General features: G+C 50.0%; 1 protein-coding gene across 6 annotated transcripts in view; it reads right to left on the bottom strand.

The window, feature by feature from the left end:
- The window catches only part of ITSN1 (intersectin 1), a 234736-nt gene that overhangs the window by 13705 nt on the left and 200042 nt on the right, over nucleotides 1-20989 (bottom strand). For all 6 annotated transcript variants that reach the window (XM_066259466.1, XM_066259465.1, XM_066259461.1 and 3 more), the window contains 5 exons: nucleotides 16312-16433; nucleotides 14576-14682; nucleotides 9878-10061; nucleotides 7898-7996; nucleotides 2461-2628 (listed from right to left, as the gene is read on the bottom strand). In XM_066259466.1, coding sequence (XP_066115563.1) covers nucleotides 2461-2628; nucleotides 7898-7996; nucleotides 9878-10061; nucleotides 14576-14682; nucleotides 16312-16433 — 680 coding nt within the window. The remainder of the gene's footprint in view (nucleotides 1-2460; nucleotides 2629-7897; nucleotides 7997-9877; nucleotides 10062-14575; nucleotides 14683-16311; nucleotides 16434-20989) is intronic.

Here is a 20989-nt window from a genome sequence, read left to right on the forward strand (position 1 = left end):
TGTATTGGTGCAAATTAATCTCACCCAGCTCACTGGTCCTGGAACGGGAAGGGGATATCTCTCTCCCTGCCACTTCCCAAACCCTAAGGATGGCCCAGAGTGCTAAAATGCAGCTCTGTCATCCCATTGGGGTCTAGCATCTCATGCTCTATACTTCCTTGGGCTCTATCATCTTGTGCTCTATTCTTCCACCTGGGCTCTACCATCTCATGCTCTATCATTACCTGGGACTTATCATCTCATGCTCTATCATCTCTCCACCCCAGTGGCTCTAATCATCTCATGGAAGCAGGTTCTGAAGGGGCAGAGGAAGTCTGAGGCAGAAACAACCTCACCGTGGCTCCCTTTTTGACAGCAGTGGAGAGATTGTGGGAGGAGAAGGCCGCAAATATGCCCAGGCAGCGACATGATCCAGGCAGATGTCACAGTCCCCACCTGCCCACATTGCTGGGGGAGATGCTCCACCCAGCAGCCTTCAGGCAGAGGCTCTCTCCAGAACTATGAACCCTTCAGATCGCCCTAGGAGAATATTTGTGAAGAGGTGATGAGGTTCACAACATGCATCCCCCAGTAGAGAGGCTGGTGGCGACCCGTCTGCCTCCAATGTGAGAGGAAGACTCAGCAGCTCCCTGGTGACCAGACACCAACAGGCATCAAGGAAATGTGGCACTCCACCTCACTCTCGGGTACCAGGGGAAGGACACCCACCAACCTCCCACTGAGGCTCTGAGGGAGCTCAAAACACTAAAAGTGACCCCAACAGGAGCCTTCAAGGGCTCTTTTCCATGCTCTGCATGAAGAATGAAAGCCTGGAGGTCATTCTAGCCTTTTGGCTTGCCACTTGGGGACAATGATCAAGAAAAGGCAACATGGGTGACACAAGGGCAGTGTCATTTATTCACCCTCAACCTTGGGGCCTCCAGTTGCCCAGGCTAGCATTGGACATATGTGAATTGGGAGCAGACAAGAAGGTCAAAGACAGCATTTAAATGAAACCTAATCACTGGTGTGTGTCCGGAACAGGTTCAGGAAACAGGCCAGTGTGACTGAGCATGGTGCAGACAAAACAGAAGCCATGAGAAGAGTAAGGAAAGACTAGTCAATGCAGAAGGACAACAGTCTGTTTCAAAGAGAGTACATGGGCCACAGAAAGCAAATGACAAAGCTTATTTTATTCTTGATGTCTAAAGATGAAGAGCCAGGCTTCACTAAGTCCCCTGACTGTAGCCATGAGACTCAGGGACATCTTGGAGGATAAGCAAGCCCCTCAGCCGACCTTGGCCCCAAGAGACTCTATTGAATCTGGTGACCTTGAGCTTCCACATCAATGGTTACACAGGATGCAAAAAACTAAAGATGTATCCAGGGCCTGCATGAGGGGACAGGCCCTCACACACAGGAAGTCACAGAAAGCTGGACCCCAGAGGCAGAATGACAAACTCAAGCCCAGAAAGAATAATCAAGAAAACTGATTGTTTTTTTTTTTGTTTTTTTTTTTCCATTTTTCTGAAGCTGGAAACAGGGAGAGACAGTCAGACAGACTCCCGCATGCGCCCGACCGGGATCCACCCGGCATGCCCACCAGGGGCGGTGCTCTGCCCCCCAGGGGGCGATGCTCTGCCCATCCTGGGCGTCGCCATATTGCAACCAGAGCCACTCCAGCGCCTGAGGCAGAGGCCACAGAGCCATGCCCAGCGCCCGGGCCATCCTTGCTCCAATGGAGCCCTGGCTGCGGGAGGGGAAGAGAGAGACAGAGAGGAAAGCGCGGCGGAGGGGTGGAGAAGCAAATGGGCGCTTCTCCTATGTGCCCTGGCCGGGAATCGAACCCGGGTCCTCCGCACGCTAGGCCGACGCTCTACCGCTGAGCCAACCGGCCAGGGCAAAACTGATTGTTTTTTTACCTTGGTGTAAGTGGAGGAGTGTGGAAATGCCCCTGAGAATTTGTAATCACAAGGCAGAGCTCACACAAGTTTAAACCACAATTCACGCACTCTTACAATCCCAAAAACCCCTGTAGATTTAGTTTAGGGCAATCCTGGTAACAATCCTCTTGGAAGGAATGCAACTTTGGCCTACAAAGAGGTCCCACAGATAAAGTTCCAAGGAACATCAAGCTCACAATCAAAAACCACAGGACATGCAAAGAAGCAGGCCGGTGTGGTGAAGGCTAGCAGGAACAGCAGACAGAGAGTGAGGTCTATATATTACATACTGGAATGGTCAGATTTGACACATGCAGGGTTCTGTTTAAAATGCATTAGGAGGTAGATGAAGAGTATGGCCACAGAACCACTGGATGTGGAAAAGAAAACATTGGAATTTGAAAACTCAATGGATAGGTTAAACAGCAAATTAGAAGCAGCCAGAGAGAGATTAGAAAGCTGTGGGCTGGACAGGAGGACAGTTTGTGATCTGTCCCCCGAGGGCCAGAGGCTGAGCCACACCCCCAGGGCTGCTAACCTCAGAAAGGCCCTCGCACTGCACGTGGGCCTGGATCCACTCCAGCCGGTCCGAGTTCTCCTTCTCCCGTACCCCTTCATTCACCTGGGAGCACAGCTCCTCTGCCTTCTCCAGGGCATGCTTCAAGTGGCTGTGGTCGGGGTGGTTGTCGGGGGTGTTCTCCAGGATCTGCGTGGGAGACCAAAGGCAAAAACGTTAGGGCAGGCCTGAGGGCCACTGTCCTGGAGCAGCGCTCGGCTCGGACCTCTCCTGAACAGCAGACACGTGAGCCCCTGCAGCTCCGGGCCTGCACTGCAGCAACAGCATAAAACATGACAGTCACTCCTTGTTGGCAGGGTCGCCAAGGGGTGTGAGGAGGGCAGGGGCCACTGCATGGCAATAATGCACCCACATGGCCCTCTCCGCATGGGACAGCTCTTTCCTCTGTGCACAATGGCAGGTGTCTGTGCGCTGCTGCATCTGAATGCAAACGGATATTTTCCTGCATAGGCCATTCCAAGCCCGCGATTATGACTGCCAGTTCTGGAACTAGACCCCCTGGGTGGAAATCCTGCTCTCTCCTTGACCAGCCATGACATGGGCTAGTCACATACATGTTCTGAGCCTGTTTCTTAATGAAAAGTGGGGCTACTAGTAGCACCCCTTGATGAAGCTGTTTGGAAGACTAAGAAACTTGATGTAAGTCAAGCACTTTGCAAAGTACCTGGGTTTAGGAGGTGCTCAATAAATGAGAGCGATTACCTTCCAAATCTCAAAGGACTCTGAGGGCACTAAGTACAGTCATTATGGAGAAAGACCCTAAGAACAAGGAAAGGCCCCGAGCCCCCATAAGAAAGTACCAGGAGCATGCTGAGGGTAGACCTTCCCAGATCTGTCCACATCTAAACACCTTGTTTTGTTGTGTTTCACAGGTGCTGTGAGTTTTACAAATGGCAGGTCTGTGGGAATCTAGGTCTTGGCACCACTTTTCCAAGAGACTCCAATGATAGCATTCTTTAGCAATGAAGTTCTTTTTAAAGGCAAGCACATTGTTTTTTTAGACATAATGCTGTTACATAACAGACAACAGTATCGCATAAACATAAATTTTGCACGCACTGGGAAACCAGAAATTTCTTGCAACTCACAGTACTGTGGCATCCACTTTGCTGCGGGGGTGTGGGACCAAACCCGCAGTATCTCCAAGGTGTGCCTGGACGAAGAACTCAAATGGGCCTAACCTGACTAGCATGTCATCTCAAAGACATACTTATTGTAAAGTCCTAAGAAGGCACCCATACTGAGAAAAACGCACACTAGGATCCACTTGAGAAATCCTGACGCCCGGTTCTAGCCTGGGGGTCCACCTGGCTGGATGGCATGAACTCATTCGTTTTCTTCTGATTCAAAATAAAAATAGGCTTATTGATTTTTCTAATTGTAAAAGTAACACTGTGTAATGTACAATCTTCAGAAAGTCATGAAGAACCTAAATATCACCCCTAATCTCCCTACCTGGAGACCCCTTTGTCTGAAGATTTGTTAACATCCTCTGCTTACAGACATCTGAACATGATTTTTTTTTTTTTTTTACAGAGAGAGAGAGAGTCAGAGAGAGGGACAGACAGGGACAGACAGACAGGAATGGAGAGAGATGAGAGATGAGAAGCATCAATCATCAGTTTTTCATTGTGACACCTTAGCTGTTCATTGATTGCTTTCTCATATGTGCCTTGACCATGAGCCTTCAGCAGACCAAGTAACCCCTTGCTCGAGCCAGTGACCTTGGGTCCAAGCTGGTGAGCTTTGCTCAAATCAGATGAGTCTGTGCTCAAGCTGATGACCTCGGGTCTCGAACCTCGGTCCTCTGCATCCCAGTCCGATGCTCTATCCACTGCGCCACTGCCCGGTCAGGCTGAACATGATTTTTAAAAAGCAACAATTGGATCCAACTACCGTATTGCACCATCCCATTTTGTACGCTGTTTTTTCCCCACTTAGCGGCATATCATTTGCTGTCCGTCATTTTTAAGGACTCCATGACAAGTCCTTGAAAGAGTGAACTACAGTGCATCGACACACAGCCCTTCCCATGAAACTTCCGGTTCTTTCCAATGTTTCAATATTTCTCTGGCTATTTCTTTGTGAAGACTTCCTAGAAGTGGAAGTGCTGCGCCACGAAGGCTGTGGGTTGGTCAATACAGCGCTCTCCCCAGGCTAAAGCAGTCACCTCCCCCAGCGTCCTCACTACACTGAGGACCCACCTACAATCTTCCCAATAAAGACCACTTGAAAGCCCCAAAAAAGGCATTTTCTTGTTTTGTCATGTATTTTTTTTGTTACCAGTGAATTGGCACTTTTTGTAAATAGTGCAGAAATGACAAAGCTAACACTTATAGACGGTTTAGTATGAGCCACTTTACATATATTAACTCAGTTAATTCCCACAATTCTATATGTTAGGTGCTATTAGTGTCCCTATTTTACAGATAAGGAATCTGAGCCCCAGAGAGATTTATAATTTGCCCAAGGGCATATGGCAGTGATACCAAGATTCAAACCAGACAATTAGCTCCTGACTATGTGTTCTTCACTGATAATGGACATCGCCTCTCGGAAACATCTAGTTGTATAGTTTACCTATTTTTCTATTAGGGTATTTGTCTTTTTCTTTTTGAGTTGTAAAAGTGTGATAGATAGATAGATAGATAGATAGATAGATAGATAGATAGATAGATGATAGATTTATGCGTATATCAGTACATACTTACATACTGTTAAAAATATATTTACCCAGTTTATACCTGTCATCTGTTGTTCACAATTTTTTGTTACATTTTGTCACACAGAAGTTTTTAAGAAGAATGTTTGTGCAAATAATGTTTTGACACGCTGTTGACATGCAGGGTTCAAGCAATACAGAAGTGCAAAGAGCAAACGTGGACGCTCCTCTTTGCGGCCTGCCCAGAGGAACCATGCCCACAGACCAGGGGCGGCCCCCTCCTCCTTCTAGGTGCCCCCCCCTGCATTTAATAGTCACACACAGAGCTGGTCAGCTGTTTTTCAAAATGGACCATCTGGCAGGGTTGCTAAAGGAGGACTGTTGTTTTCTTTAACTTACTAGCATTTTCTGCAGCCCTTTCCATGCTAACACACAGAAGTCCGTCTGTCTTTTGAAATATTTCCATAGGCCAGATCTACCACAATTTGTTTAACTATGCTCCTTAATGAATAGCTGAGTTGTTTCCAGGATAAAAGATGCTTTTCTAAATTGCTATGACCCTAACTCCTTAAAGGTCCTGTCTTTGATACTTTCTAAGAATTTCTCCACCTCAGTATTATGAAAAAAATATTTAATCTTGGTATTTTTATAGTTTTCCAGTTGTATCTTAGAACTGGCCACTTTTAAAAATTCTCTCTTAGCTCTGCTTGTTTTCAGTTTATAATCTTGGGATCTCTGAAGAGCAGCAATTATATTACTGCAATAATGGTAATTTGTTTTTCCTTTTCAATATTTATGCCTCTCATTCTTGTCTTGTTTTTGTTTTTCCCATTAACTAGATCTAGAACAACTATTCTAAAAGCTTGTTTCCACTTTCTATTTGTGATTAAATATTGGGGTAAATAAGATTTAAGCTAGCCTCATCGGTAGTGGCACAGCGGATAGCATCAACCTGGGACACTGAAGTCTCAGGTTTGAAACTCCAAGGTCACCAGCTTGAGCACAGGCTCATTAGGCTTGAGCATGGGGTCACCTGCTTGAGCATGGTATCATAGACATGACCCCATGGTCGCTGGCTTGAGCCCAACGGTCACTGGCTTGAAGCACAATGTCACTGATTTGAGCCCAAGGTAGCTGGCTTGAGCAAGGGGTCACTGGCTTGGTTGGAGCCACCCGGTCAAGGCACGTATGAGAAAGGAAATCAGTGAACAACTAAAGCACCGCAAATATGAGTTGATGCTTTCTCATCTCTCTCTCTCACTAAAAAAAATAAAAATAAAAAAATAATAAAAGTGTTGAGCTATTTCAACAGTAACTGTTGAGGTGGAAGAAAGGAAAACAGTCAGGTTAATAGCTTCTTTCAAAACATATCCTTTAACTGAGCCAACATGGCTGTAGGGTGGTCTGTGGGGTGGGGCTGGCATTGGACTGAGGAGACTACTCCATAGAGAGAGATTTGTTACATGTAAGGGGACTCAGAAAATCAGCAACTATATTGAGGATAATGAGAGCCAGGCCTCTCATAGAGCAGGAATCATGAATACATAGAGAGAAGCCTGGAATAGATTCTGTGGTGTTAGATTAGAGCAGGCAGCATTAGTGTAAACTCACGGGTTTTAATATACAGTATTATACACAGAGATTGATCTTGAAATAAATATGTATGAGTACATTTACATACAGTATATGTAAATATATGTATTTGAATATATATATATATATATATATATACACATATATGTATTTCTTGATTGTGCCAATGGGTGACCCAAAAGGCAACAGCCCCAGCAGGAGGGAGCTCACCAGTCCAGGTCTGGGTTGCAAATTCCCCATGGAGAGAAACCAGATGGAAAACCTTTTCCTGGGAGCTGTCCCCCATGTGGTTACCTAATCCCAGCCTCAGAGGATGTCTGTCTTCTCACTTATTTATCAGATGGAGACTCTGAAACCTTAATTTTATTTTTTTTCTCTTGGTATTGGCTTCTTTTTCTTTTTTCTTTTTTAGAGAAAGATAGAGATAGACAGGAAAGGAGAGAGAGGGAGGAGAGAGTGAGAAGCATCAACTTGTAGTTGCATCCCTTTAGTTGTTCATTGATTGCTTCTCATACGTGTCTTGATGGTTGAGGGGGTCTCTAGCTGAACCAGTGACCCCTTGCTCAAGCCAGCAACCTTAGGCTCAAGCCAGCCACCATAGGACCATATCTATGATCCTGTGCTCAAGCCAGCGACTCTGCGTTCAAGCTGGTGACCTCGGGGTTTTGAACCTAGGACATCAGCATTCCAGGTCAACTCTCTATCCACTGCACCACCATTAGTCAAGCAGTATTGGCTTCTTGACATGACAGGAAAACCACAACCGTCTAATCTCAATAGAGCATCTCACAGTGGTTTTCTGAAGATGAGCAGCAGGAATTATATTCCTGTATTCTTCTGGGAGAATCAAGATGTAAGAGCACTGTGCCCACCTTAGGGAAAGACTCAAGGTCTGAGCTTACTTCCCAGTTTACAAGGTAGGAGTCACTTGGCCGCACAGCTGAAGGTTGCGTATTATTAGCTCTCTTCATAATAAACAGCTTTCTTTCTGGGTTATCACACAGCTGTCCCCACACCCTGCTGGTATACGATCTCCACACAACGGTAGCCAGGTGTGCTGGCTGGGGGGTCTCGCCTGTGACCCTGGCTCCAGGAAACACTGAGAAAGCATTCCTGCACTCAAAGAGGAAAGAGGGTACTTACATTTTTAATGATCAGAGGGTATCTCGTTACCCGCTGCATGGGCTTCAGGATGAAACTAGACAGTGGCATCCCCTTACATCGAGGGTCCATTGCCAACCTCTGAAACAAGAGAGTTCTTTGAGTGTGCTTGAGAAATCTGCAAAATCCAGTTGGCAATGCAACATTGACACTGATAGTATTCAGGATGCCCCACCCTCACAGCGTCTCGTTCATCTGGATGGCCGCTAGGAGCCTGGAGTTAGATAGGTCTACTGCTTATCCTGGTCCAGGATGAGGCACCCAGATGTGATAGATGATAGAGAGATAGATGTATCTCCAGGTTCCTTCTGTAGGACATATGGTTCCTGATTTAGAGATCAGGTTAGAGAATATTTCTCCTGCATATCTGCAAAAGCTTCATAATGTTCCCAGAAACAAAGAAAATCTCAAGGCCACAGGGTCGGAATTAAAAATTCCCCTTCAGTCCCAGAGATGCTGGATGGGCTGAAGGTCAGCAACTGGTTCAGCTGGAGCTTGCACATGCCCATGGGAGCCCTCAGCAGGGCAGGGGCCTTGGGGCTCAGAACTCCAAGTTTCAGGGCCTGAGAGCTCTTCCACCCAGGACTGCCTGCCTGCTTCTTCCACCACTTTTTCCCATTCTTTCAATTCATCTAGAGGACAAGAGTCCTTCTATCCCCAAGAGGTGACCCTATCTACAGGTCACTGAATCATATGGAGACTTGGCTCTCAAAGGCTCTGGTTTTATGCCATGACCTGGGCCCTTGGCCCTGGGAACTGGCAGCACCTGAACCTGGCCCAGCTGTGGACGTCATAGTTCAGGAACACTCGCGGCTAGCAGAGGGTTGCCAACCTCCTGCAGAGATGAGGCGGGGAGAGCCCATGAGGAGAGAGGGGAGGCGAGAGGGACAACGATCCCTTTCCTTGGACTGGTGTCAACATTTCCCTGAAGTCAAGGGCATCCGGTGATGAGCTCATCCAGCCTGACCCCGGGAGGACCTGCCCCTTGGCTAAGACCCCAGGTGGCCCACCGTGCCAAGCAGTCCAGCATCCACTCTCCGGTCTGCATCCCCCCAGACTGACTTCTCAGCAACATTTCTCACCTTAGAATGATGTCCGAGTGCCCCAAATGGCAGCAGGGAAGACTGAGCAAATGTGTGTGATTCTGTGGCCAAGAAGAAACCTCAGGGAGGACTCCACAGACACCCTCACTGCAGAGGCAGGAATGGCCCGCCCCAAAGGCATCATATGAAAGGACAAGCCTGTCCTCGTCATTGTTATTCTGCTGTCTATTCATCAAAATGTACCTGTTTAACTGAAGTTATTTTATTCTCTTGGGTTTTTTTTTTCCCTCTGAGAGAGGTTGAATGTATGGGATGACATGCCCAGCAGGGATCCACCTGGGTGCAGGCCAGTCCCAAGGCAGCAGACCCAGGGCCTGGGCCTCCAGCAGCACCACCCCAACATCCCCTTCATGGACGCATGGGTCTCCAGACCCCTGTCAGCCCCTGAGACAGAGTTCCTGGCATGTCACACTCACCCCCATGGACTACCTGGAGCTTGAGTCTCTCAGGAAGAACCAATCTGGAAAGGAACAAAGGGCCCATTGGGACTGTTGGCCATTCCCTCTGCAGGTGAAGGGAAGAGACCAGCAAAGAAGGGAAGGTGCTCAGATTAAACAGAATGGGAAACCTGAGACCCAACAGCCCTCCTGGGCCTGATAACCGAGATGGAAAATTTAAACCTGTATCCAAACAACACTGGGAACACCTAGACAAAAGCTCAAAGCACCCAGGGGCAGGGCTGGCCCTCCTCTCCAAGCCTCCCCACCCCACCCTCTTTCCTGCCTGCTGGTGCCACCCCTGCTGTCCAGCCAAAACCTTGGTCCCTGTGGACATGTAGAGATTTGAATTAGCCCCTGACACACTAGCTGCCTGAGGACAGCCACTCGGGGGCAGGGTCTTGCTCAGCCTGGCTTCTTACCTTGACGAGGTCCTTGAAGTCTGGGGCCTCGTCCGTCTTCTGCTGGATGAGGGCGGCCCCGTTGAGCTGGCAGCTGCAAAAGCGGATATAGGGCTGCATGTGCGGGAGCTGGGCCGTCAGGATGTCCCCAATCATCTTCACCGGCATCTTCTCCCCGGACATCTTCTTGCGAACCCTCAGTGCTCTGCGCAGAAACACAAGTGAGACCCCCGCCTTCGCGCAGCAGGATTTCTGAGTGGGACAGAAACGGGACGTATGTGAGGGGCGCTAAACGGTCTACATGGCAGGCAGGAACAGAAAAGGAAATGAGTCTAGCGCTACAGAGGGGTGTCATTGGAGCATTTTCCCCTGGCATGATGGCTGCTTGCTGGCTCTTAGGCATCAATCAATTTTTCTTATGGAGAAATAAGGAATCTTGCCTGACCTGTGGTGGCGCAGTGGATAAAGCGTCAACCTGGAAATGCTGAGGTCACCGGTTTGAAACCCTGGGCTTGCCTGGTCAAGGCACATATGGGAGTTGATGCTTCCAGCTCCTCCCCCCTTCTCTCTCTCTCCTCTCTCCCCCTCTCTGTCTCTCTCTCTCCTCTCTAAAAATGAATAAATAAATAAATAAAAAGAAATAAGGAATCTTTTCTTTAGTTACTCAGATCAGGCCCCTGTGTCAACGTGTCACTTTGCACATCATCTCTGGTGAAAGACCCAGCTGGTGGGGTCCCCACGCTGAGACTGTTTCCGGCCCAGTGCCGCCCAAGGGAACATACTGTTGCCAGGGGACACGGAGGCTCATTTTCAGATGAAACAAAATGTAACTAAGATGGCAAATCAGCTGCCACAGAAAAATAATCCTATTACATCCACCAAAGCCAAGTACAAATGACTGTCTGAACTATCTGAACAAATTCACTGCTTCCTCGCTATAGATGATTCAAAGTTAACCTGATGAAGAGGAGTTTGGAAGAAGAGAGAAGCCTGTGAATGCAGTAACAGCTGATGGACACAAACAATTTATACCCTGGAAGCCAAGAAGGGACTGCAGGGACAGGAAGGTGTCTGTTCTGGGGTCCAGCGGCAGCCTGAGTGTCCAGGGCTGTGATAGCCAGGATTGTGCGTCCCACCCTTCCAACTCTAACATGTGACCCCCAACATTAGCCTCTGGAAAAGGGCCCTGAGAGTCTACACAGCAAGGACAGCAATGCATGAGGAGGGCGGAGCCACAGCAGATGAGCCCATGCACACGTTCTGCCTGCCCTACTGATCATGGATGGATGGATGGATGGATGGATGGATGGATGGACGGACAGATGGATGAATGGACGGAACAGAATACTGTGCTATATGATTTTAACTTAAGGATGGGAAGATGTCACTATGAATTTCTTTAGCTGCCTTTATGGCCGTGGGTAGGGCTATACAATTCCATGGAGACTCAATAATATTAGTATTAGGCTTTAAAAACCAGATTTTTCTCTCTCTTACATTTTTAGTTAAAGAAAAAGAAGAAAAAAAGTCCTTGGACTAAGCAAGCGAGCCAAGGAGAGAAACTTTAAGGACAATGAGTTTTACGATCTGAACAACTAACAAATGCCCTTGTGAGACGAGGTCAGCACTGGCCGCCTGGACAGTGAGGAGGAGCAGCTTGGTACCCTCAGGATGGCTGACAGCCACTGCCCTCTGGAGGACTGGGGTGGAATACCACCCTCCTGGGGGGATGAGAGGCCTGAATAACCATGTTACAAACTTGCTATGGGTGAGAACAGGAAGAAATCCCATTATTCCATTATTTCCCTCTGAGGAGCAAAACATTGTCTCTGCAAAGGAACAGAAGTGCTTTGCCCAACCCCTTTTATTTATTTATTTATTTATTTATTTATTTATTTATTTATTTATTTTACAGAGATAAAGAGAGAGTCAGAGAGAGGGATAGATTGGGACAGACAGACAGAAACAGAGAGAGATGAGAAGCATCAATCATCAGTTTTTCATTGCGACACCTTAGTTGTTCATTGATTGCTTTCTCACATGTGCCTTGACCAGGAGGCTACAGCAGACCTAGCAACCCCTTGCTTGAGCCAGCGACCTTGGGTGAAGCTAGTGAGCCTTGCTCAAACCAGATGAGCCCGCACTCAAGCTGGCGACCTCGGGGGTCTCGAACCTGGGTCCTCCTCATCCCAGTCCAATGCTCTATCCACTGTGCCACCACCTGGTCAGGCCCCCAACCCTTTTTAAATGAAGGGAGACAAGAAAAAGGGAAAAGAAGAAAGGTCACAAACAGATTGTCAGAATTCAGCTGGCCCTCCAGAGGCCAGGCACCTGTTGGCTTCACTGTGGGTCCCCATCTGGGATGATCTACTGTGTAGGTGAGACTTAGGAGGACTGGGCCTTGAATGGGCTTGGTCAGAGGGTGTCACTTGACTCAGTTCCTGCAGTCACAGCTCCACCCTCTGGTGAGCAGATTTATAATCTCATATAGAAGTTCAGAGATTCGAGGTCCTGAACTGCGGTCATCAACCAGCTACCGAACATTTGTTTCACAGAGCACTCAGGGCCGTGTTCCTAACCCTGTAGTCTGCAGACGAGTGCATGGTAAAAACAGCCAGCATTGATTAGTACGTCCTGTGTGTCAAACACTCTTTTACATCCATTATTACTTCTTATCCCTGTTGACTGTTGGGGAAACCAAGGCATGCAGAAATGGAATGACTTGACCAGAGTCGCCCAGCTAATAGGTGACAGAGGCAGCCTTTGTACCTAGGTGATCTGACTCTGGGGCCTTAAGTTCGTAAGCCCTGTGCACGGGACAGTAGGCCCCTGCCCCGCTGCTCCAGGCCCCTGCCCTGTCTCCCCAGAAGCAGCTCCATCCTGCCCTGCCCCCCAGACTTCGCTCTACCCCACCCCCAGCTGGCACTGCCTCCCTGTCCCCTTGCCCTGCCCTCTCTCTTTCCTCGTTCCCACCCCAGAGTTCCCGTTTCCTCCTTTTTCCTCATCCTGTCTTTACTCCTCCAAGATTTTTTCATTTTTCTGCTTAAAAGTATGTCTAGTCTTCTTATGTTAAAAAGAAGATAAGTCAAATACTTTATATTTAAGGAAAACACATTTCTTGAGAAGATCTTTCATTTCTTTTATTTTTTCAAGAGAGGAAGCTGGAAGAACTCTTGATAAAGACATTTTAAAACAACTAGTCTCCAACACTTTAGGTTCAATAATTGTAGGTTCAATGGCTCACTGACCCCTTTGCCCCCAGGTGACAAGGCAGCTCTCTCCAAGGCACGGGTGGGTGCTCAGCTCCTGCCATCAGCGTCCCCAGGGCCCAAGCTCAGCACTTACTATCACCAGGCGTCCTAACAAGAACCCTGTGTGGCAGGTATCACTCTCGTGCCCTTGTTACCAATGAGGACACTGGGTCCAGGAACGTGAGTGGCTTGCTCACAGACACACAGCCGGCCGGCAGCAGGCTGTGAGCCCTTCTCCCCCAGACCTCTGCCCAGAGCTTCAACTGCCTTCTCAGGGAGGATCGTCAAAATACTTTCTTAAAGACTCCAGGGGTCACCTTTGCTCATCTGTCTACTAGAGTGCAATTTTCAACCTTTTTCATATCATGGCAGACATACACTAATTACTAAAATTCTGAGGCAGGTCAAAAAATGTATTTTTTGGCTGATCAGACAAAAAAAAAGTATGAATTTGATTCATTCACACTGGCTGGCTACTGTTGCATTGGCTGTTGTCATTTTTTTATTTGTCCATCTAAGGGAAAAGAGGTTGGTGCCCCTGACGAGACAGTAAGGTAGGAATGTTTTAACAATTCTGCGGCACGCGAGTGGAACCTGCTGCTCTAGAACAAAGAGCAGGCGTGTGTATTTGCTCACACCCAGCTCTCTGGGCCTCTCTCTCCACCCTCACTCACTCCCAAACACACTGGAGGGCGTGGGGGCCTCCACTTGTAAGAACACAGGGACCACATTAAGGAAAAGCTGCTTCTGACTCTGTGACCGTATAGATTAGGGATGGACCCAGTTCCTGGGGACTGCACATCACCCTCCGGCCACAGAGAGGGGGCCCTCCTCCCCACTGGCCCGTCACCCTGGACTTGCTCTGTGTTCTAGCAAGCGCTGCCACAAGGGCCCGGAAGAGAACTTTGTGATGATGAAACCCAATCTTCTCATTGTACAGGTGGGGAAACTGAGGCTCGAAGAGGCAGGATAATGAGCTGGGCTTCACCCGTGGGTCCCCTGACCCCTGGCTCTGAGAACCAAACCAGGAATAATGTGCCTGAGCTCGGGCCAGCGGCTGGGGGGGGGGGGGCGGGAAGGTGTAGGGGTACAGGGGAAGTTGTCCTGGGGAAATGTGGACGTGGCCAACTTCCACTCATGGGGGCAAGAGTGTCTCCCTGGGAAGCAGGTCAGAGGGAAGGCATGTGGGGCTGTTCCGGGCTGGGGATGGAGCCAGCCAGTGACCGGAGCCAGGGTTGGTCTAAGCTCTGGAAATTCTAGAACCACAGCAAAAGCGGAACCCGGAGGCCACGAAAACCTGGGGGTGTGTTTTGGAAAGCATCAGAGCCTAAAGAGCAATGGCATGTGTGAGTGGGGATAAGCAGGAAGGCAGGAGGAACCCTGGGAACATGCACAGCGGGACGGGGACAGCCACACCGCGCGGGCTGGTGGCAGGAGGCAGGCACGGCTGGGTTAGCGGAGGGCTTACTTCAGCAGCTTGATGTTACACATAAGCAGCTCCTTCCAGTTAACAAAGATCATAGCACCCTCCTTCTCTGTCAGCAGCTCAGACTCCAGCAGGGGTTTCTGAAAGATCTACAGGTGCAGAAAATGAAGCCGTTCAGAAAGCACACGGTTAGCTCACAACTCAAACACACGCTCACACACAGCTCACAGATCCGCCCTGGGCAGGCATCTGTGGCGTGGGCTCTGCTGGGAGGCCCAGGGGCAGACCCCTCATCTTCCTGCCTGGAGGTGAGGTGGTCCCCACCAGGTCTGCATTGTTTTGCAAGCGAGTCCACTAAAATGTGGAGGGTTGACCTTCACTGCACCAGACAAAGCCCTCTGTGTCTTCCCTGCCTGCTGTGAGGACGTGGGCACAGGGGCAAAGTGGGGGACTTACAGATGCATGTGGCTGTGAGCGTCACCATCTGTACCCTGAGCGTTCTGAGAGGAGTGGCCCCCAATGCCAGGTCTCCAACAAGTAGCCTCGGTGACAGACTGCACTGATGTGGCCTCAGCCCGGGCTGGGCCTGGGACAGAGCCAGGACATGCAGGGTGCCGGCTGCTCTCCTGGGCCCCAGGACATAAATGGGCCGACCCAGGCTCTGCATGGTTGGGTGACTTGCAGTGAATCACGGGTCTCAGCTAACCCCACGTGGTGAGCCCTGCCTACCAACAGGCCGCCATCTGCCACTGGAGACCGGCCACTCTCCTGAAGGTTCTCTGGGGAGGAGGATGGCCTGTCTTTAAGTGAGCTTGGCTGCACTAAGATTGTTCCCTGGGAGGCCTGTCCCTCATGAGTCCTTAAGCCAATGTTGAGCCTGCCGTATTCCAGGCCACTGCCCAAAGGTGCCATAACTAAGGGGGTGACACGTACATCCTAGACTGTAGGTTTAGTGACAGTCAAGTCTCTTGAGAAAGGGGCATCATTTTTTAATCTGCATCAATGCTTTCTTTGTGTTCATGGTGGCCTTGTGGGCCAGCAACCCATCCTGCATCCTGTACTCATTCAACACTGGGGCACCAAGTCACGTCTCTCCTGGTCGTTAGACTATCAGAAGAGATGGTTTCCTACCTGTTCGGGGGTAGGGGCCGGGGGTGGGGGACAAGAGTTTCTAAACTATTATAGTATTTTTCAGATTACAGAGCTACCCTGACATCCAGTTCCACAAACTCTGCGTCCTAACATGCACCTTCCCAGGAGCATGGACAACAGGCTTCCTGAGCAGCAGGGGTTCCCCATCTTTCAGGACAGAGTGTCCAAGGCTGGCCCTTCGAGGGCTACGGGGAGGGGAGAGAAAGTGAGGACTCAGCTGGGGCAGGGGTGCACGGAGACTGGGAGGGGGAACAGAGTTTTCTTGGGGATGAGATGCAGCCATGGAAATTACTGGAGACAGTTGCCAGGAGGCTGCCCTTCCCAGGTGTCAGTCCTGAGGGCCAGGGGCAGATGACTTAACTCCTAGCTCACGCATGTCTCTGCCCATGCGTGCAACTCCACACAGACCCATTTGTGCCTTGGCATGAGTGAGCATGATCCCTCTATGGGTAAGACTCGGAGTTGGCCACAGGTAAGGATTTAGCCACTTCCTCTTGGGTAAGACCCTCCTGTGTGGTTCACCATCTAGATGCTCCCCAAACGTCTGAAAGCTTCCCAGGCTCGGAATCAGGACCCAGGCCTCCATGGCAGAGGCCCCTCCCACCTCCACCCACAGCCGCCGTTACCTCTGTGACCAGCTGCAGGTCATTCACATAATTCTCCTCCGTGACAATGAGCTCGTGGATATAGCCTTGTCGCTTTCGTTCAGTTGGGGTCAACATATCCAAGAGATGAAGGTCTGAGCACCCTGGAAAACACAACCATAGGGACAGTTTAGTTCAAATAGGGAGGAGCCCAGACAGCCTCACAGGGAGGCCCCCCCCCAGGCCTCATGGATGCTGTGCTCTCACTCTCCGGCAGTGCTGTGGTTGACCTTCATCCCCCTACTCCCCAGAATATCTTCAAGTCTTAACCCTTGGTACGTGTGAAAGTGACTTTATTTGGAAATAGGGTCCCTGCAGATGTCATCAAATTAAGATGAAGTCATACTCAGTGTGGGCCCCAATCCAATGTGACATGTGTCCTTCTAAGAAGACGAGACAGAGACAGATGGAGAGAATGCCACGTGACGACGAAGACAGAGATGGGTGTGACGCACCTGCAAGCCAAGCGTCGCCAGGGACTGCCAGCAGCCAGCAGAGCTAAGAAAGGCACGGAACAAATTCTTCTCCAGGGCCTTCAGGGAACATGACCCTGCCAACACCTGGAGTTTGGACTTCCACGTCCAGAACTGTGAGAGATTCCATTTCTGTTGTTTCAAACCACCTACCAGGGGTCCCCAAACTTTTTACACAGGTCGCCAGTTCACTGTCCCTCAGACCATTGGAGGGCCGCCACATACAGTGCTCCTCTCACTGACCACCAATGAAAGAGGTGGCCCTTCCGGAAGTGCGGGTGGGGGGGGCAGATAAATGGCCTTAGGGGGCTGCATGCGGCCCACGGGCCGTAGTTTGGGAACGCCTGATTCTGTGGTCCTTTGTCACAGCAGCTCTGGTGGGCTGATCCAGGTGGCTCAACGCTGTCCTATCACAACCACGGACACCATGTTGAGAGAGAGGAGTCCCTAACAGTCGGCCAACACCGCCTGAGGGCTCACACGGGTCAGGCCTGGTACAAGGAGCTTTACGTGGACAGTTGTGTTTCATGTTCACACAGAGACTACAATTATCTCTGATTTGCAGGTGAGACAATGGCAGCTTAGGGAGCTTGATTCACGCAAGGTCTCTTAAGCTGGGTGGTGGTGAAGCCAAGAGCCGATTCCTGGAACACACTGACTCTAGACACTGGGGTCTACCCTAGAACTCTGGAGTTGGGTACAAGCTATAGGCAGGGATAAGGTTATGCTGTGCTGAGGCCCCCAATGGGCCTGGGGGCCACCCAGTGCTGGGTGAACTCCCCCTGCACCAGGCTGCTGCCCCCAACCTGTGGAAGCTGGGCAGTGAGCCAGCAAGAAGAGAGGGAAACTCCTCCAGCTGCAAACGGTGAGGCTAAAAACTACTGCTGTGGCCAAAGATGCCCAAGGCAATGGCCCCACAACCTGGGATGGGGTGAGGTGGTGTCTGTCCCTGCCTGTGCTCACTTAGCTGGTTATTGGAGGTTTGGATTATTGGCAGAAGCTGCCCTGTGGTACATGCACTGGACTGTGGAGGGGAGGCTCGGTTCTCAGGAGATCTTCTTCCAGGCCAGTGGTCAACCCTTCCCTTTTATCAGGGCTTCTTTTAATCCCAGAAATCAGAGCAGTGTAATAAACTAGGAGGTGTCCTGCATGGTCGTAGAGACTAGAACGCCAAGTCCCACTCGCTGTTCTCATCCCTTCTCCCCACAAGGGGGCACAAGGGAGCACCATGTGCTCACCCTTGCTGCCGGGACCAGGGCTCTCAAAGCAGGTGATCCAGCAGTAGGAGCAGTAGCAGCAGCAGCAGCGTCACCTGGGGACGTACGTGTTAGAGATGCAGAATCTCTAGAGCCTAATGAACAGACTGCCTGGAGTTGGGCCCTGAAATCAGGAATGTAACAAGTTCTCCAGGTGATTATTCTAGGAATACCGAAGTGATAGAAGCCTCCTCCGGGACCATCAGGGGTTCCTCCGAGTCTCCACCTCCCCCAGGGGAGCTATCTGGGTTCACCACGGGTCTGTTCCGCAGGCTGGAAGTTTCTGCAAATAGAATGATCCCTCTAGGACGAATGATGTCATAAAATTCCTGGCAAACGCTTCTCTACGCTAGAGGTTAACTCTGTGCTAGGGTGCTTCCAGCCTGTGAGGCATCCCTTCCCCTGGCCAAATGTCCTTTCTGGAACACTGTAGCTTCACATCCCGAGATGGAACAATCCCAGCACAGGCAGAGGGGTGCAGGGGAAGCAGCGAGGATGAGCCACTGTTCTGTGGATACCTCCCATACCCATCCACCCAAGATCTCACCCTAAGTCACCTCTGTCACCCCACAGCCACAACCAAAGCATGGATCTGGGACGCGGGCCCTTTGCTTAGCCGCCAGCTTGGCCTAGCTGCTTGTCCTGCCTCGGGGCATTGGCTGCACTTTATTAAAACAATTGCATCAGTGATGAAGTCTCAGGGAGTTATAACTGCCCACTCATTCCATTCAGCCAGCCTCTGCTGAACTGCGTAAGCACCGGCTTCTGGGAAACTGAGCCAAGTCACCAACTTCTTTGGCTTTCATTAGGAAAACCACCCAGAAAACGCTCTTGGGTTGGGGAGGAACATGTCTCATGCCTGCTATTCTTACCAAAATTTCCTGTTAGTGAGTCAGCAGGCCCAGAACTAGGGTTGTTTCTTGCTAATGGGCAGAAAGCAGCCCTCCTGTCATAGGGACCTGTGTGAACTCCCTTCCTGTGTGGATATCAGCGCATCGGTAGCACTGTGGGTCTAAGAGCCACCTTGCGAGCACTGAGCAGAGATGTTTGCAGGGACACACCCATCAGGCTGGAGTGGACACTGGTTAGACCCATCTTCCCAACGTCCCTTTAGGTTACTACTGTCCCTGGAGAACCTGGTGAATACCAGCCTCTTGCTCCAGAAAACACATACAACATACACACACATCTTACGCACAATTTTATAGGGTTCACCCTCTTCAAGCTTGTTCGTGGATGTCATTCACTCATTCATCTGACAAATACTGATGCCCTACATTGAGTCTGGCACTAACTGTGCTGAGTACTGAGGATTCGTGATGGGAAAGGAGACGCCTGCCTTGCAGAGCTTGCAGCTAAGAACCTGGGGGTTCAGTGGTCCTCAACTGTGGCGGGTACTGCAACCCCCACCCCTTCCCCTGACACACACACAGAATACGATGCTGCCTTCCCATGAGATGAAGGTGGTGTTTCAATCCCACAGGTTGAAGATGGAACTGCACTCTTTCCTAAACACAGGATTCTTAGCAGTCATGACTAGAGGTGATGGCTGAATTGGTGGGCTGGACCAGGACTGCTCAATGTCCTGCAGTGTACAGGACAGAGGACTGCCCGCTCCAAGTACCAATCCCATCCCATCAAGAAACAGTCACATTACTAGAAAGGGACAACCCCGTCAGACAAGGATCACACTCTGCAGCAAGGATGATGCTAGTGACCAGATGACGCACTTAGAATGACCAAAGACCGGGAAACAAGAGCCTGTGAGGAACAACAGGCCCCGGCTTGTTCTGGGTTTCTGGAGTTCTGCTGAGTCTTCCAAGTTTTATGTCACACAGTTCTGAAGAAGCCCAGAGCCACAGAAAAAGAAGAAGGTCCAGGCTGGATTCGGGCCATCGGTCCAAGAACCCGAGGTGCCAGAGCCAGGTCAGGATGCATCGGAGGTCTGCTGCCCACTCCCCCTGCAGGTCGGGGGCCGGAGGAGACGGCGTTGTCAGTGCACCCAGCAAGCCCAAGCCAGAACTGATGGCGCTAAGGTGAGGGGCGGGGCTGAGAGAGAGTGCTGGCTGCTTGCCCCAATAAATTCCACCCCGCCCCGCCCCAGTCCTGTTCCCTACCCATCGGCTTGGAGACAGGACTCAACCCAGGCGGCCTCTCTGAGACCCAGAACACAGTGAATAGCAGACTTTCTAGGGAGACCTCTCTTGGCGTTTTGCCCCCACCATGTTGTCCTAGAATTGCATTTTCAGCTTCTGAATAGACCCATCTGAGGCTGTTTTTAAAATTCTTGCTGGTAAATGCCAGACCAGGAGAACCAGGAAGGACTTGAAACAGACACGTTGAAAAGTGAATATTTAGAAAAACAGGAGAGTTTTAAAAACTCCATGATTCAGAGCAGGGTAAACGGAAAGTCATTCCAAATAGATGAGTTTTCTTTCGAGGTGGAGAGGGGGGTGGAGGGCCACGGCCCTTCTCTCCTGTGGGAACCAAGATAAACACGGTTTGCTGGCTCCCTTTCCTGGTGAACAAATGAGAGGATAAAACGCAGCCAATAACTTTTCATGGGCGTCTCGATGTGAAGGGATCCTTAGAGCAAACTGTAACCCACTCACAGCTGAGATAATATTGCCAATGACTCCAGGCAGTTAAAAAACGACCCCCAGGCACGGCCCACACAAAGTTCTTCATCTCTGTGCTGTCCCTTGACATTGCATACAGTTAAACACGGTGCCCCTTTGAAAGGACTTGAGTCTGGGCACTGAAAAGAAGTATGAGAAAGTCGTACCCCCTAACGCCATCTCGTCCCTTCAGTGGGACACTGTTCCATATGGCCAGCGTCATCCAAACATATGGTTTTATCACATACAAACAAAAGTAATATGCGAATGCACGCTTCTTATAAACAGTTCAAAGAACACAGAAGTCTTTAGG

Source organism: Saccopteryx bilineata, chromosome 2 (genome assembly GCF_036850765.1).
Source record: "Saccopteryx bilineata isolate mSacBil1 chromosome 2, mSacBil1_pri_phased_curated, whole genome shotgun sequence".
In the NCBI taxonomy this organism is placed as follows: Eukaryota; Metazoa; Chordata; class Mammalia; order Chiroptera; family Emballonuridae; genus Saccopteryx; species Saccopteryx bilineata.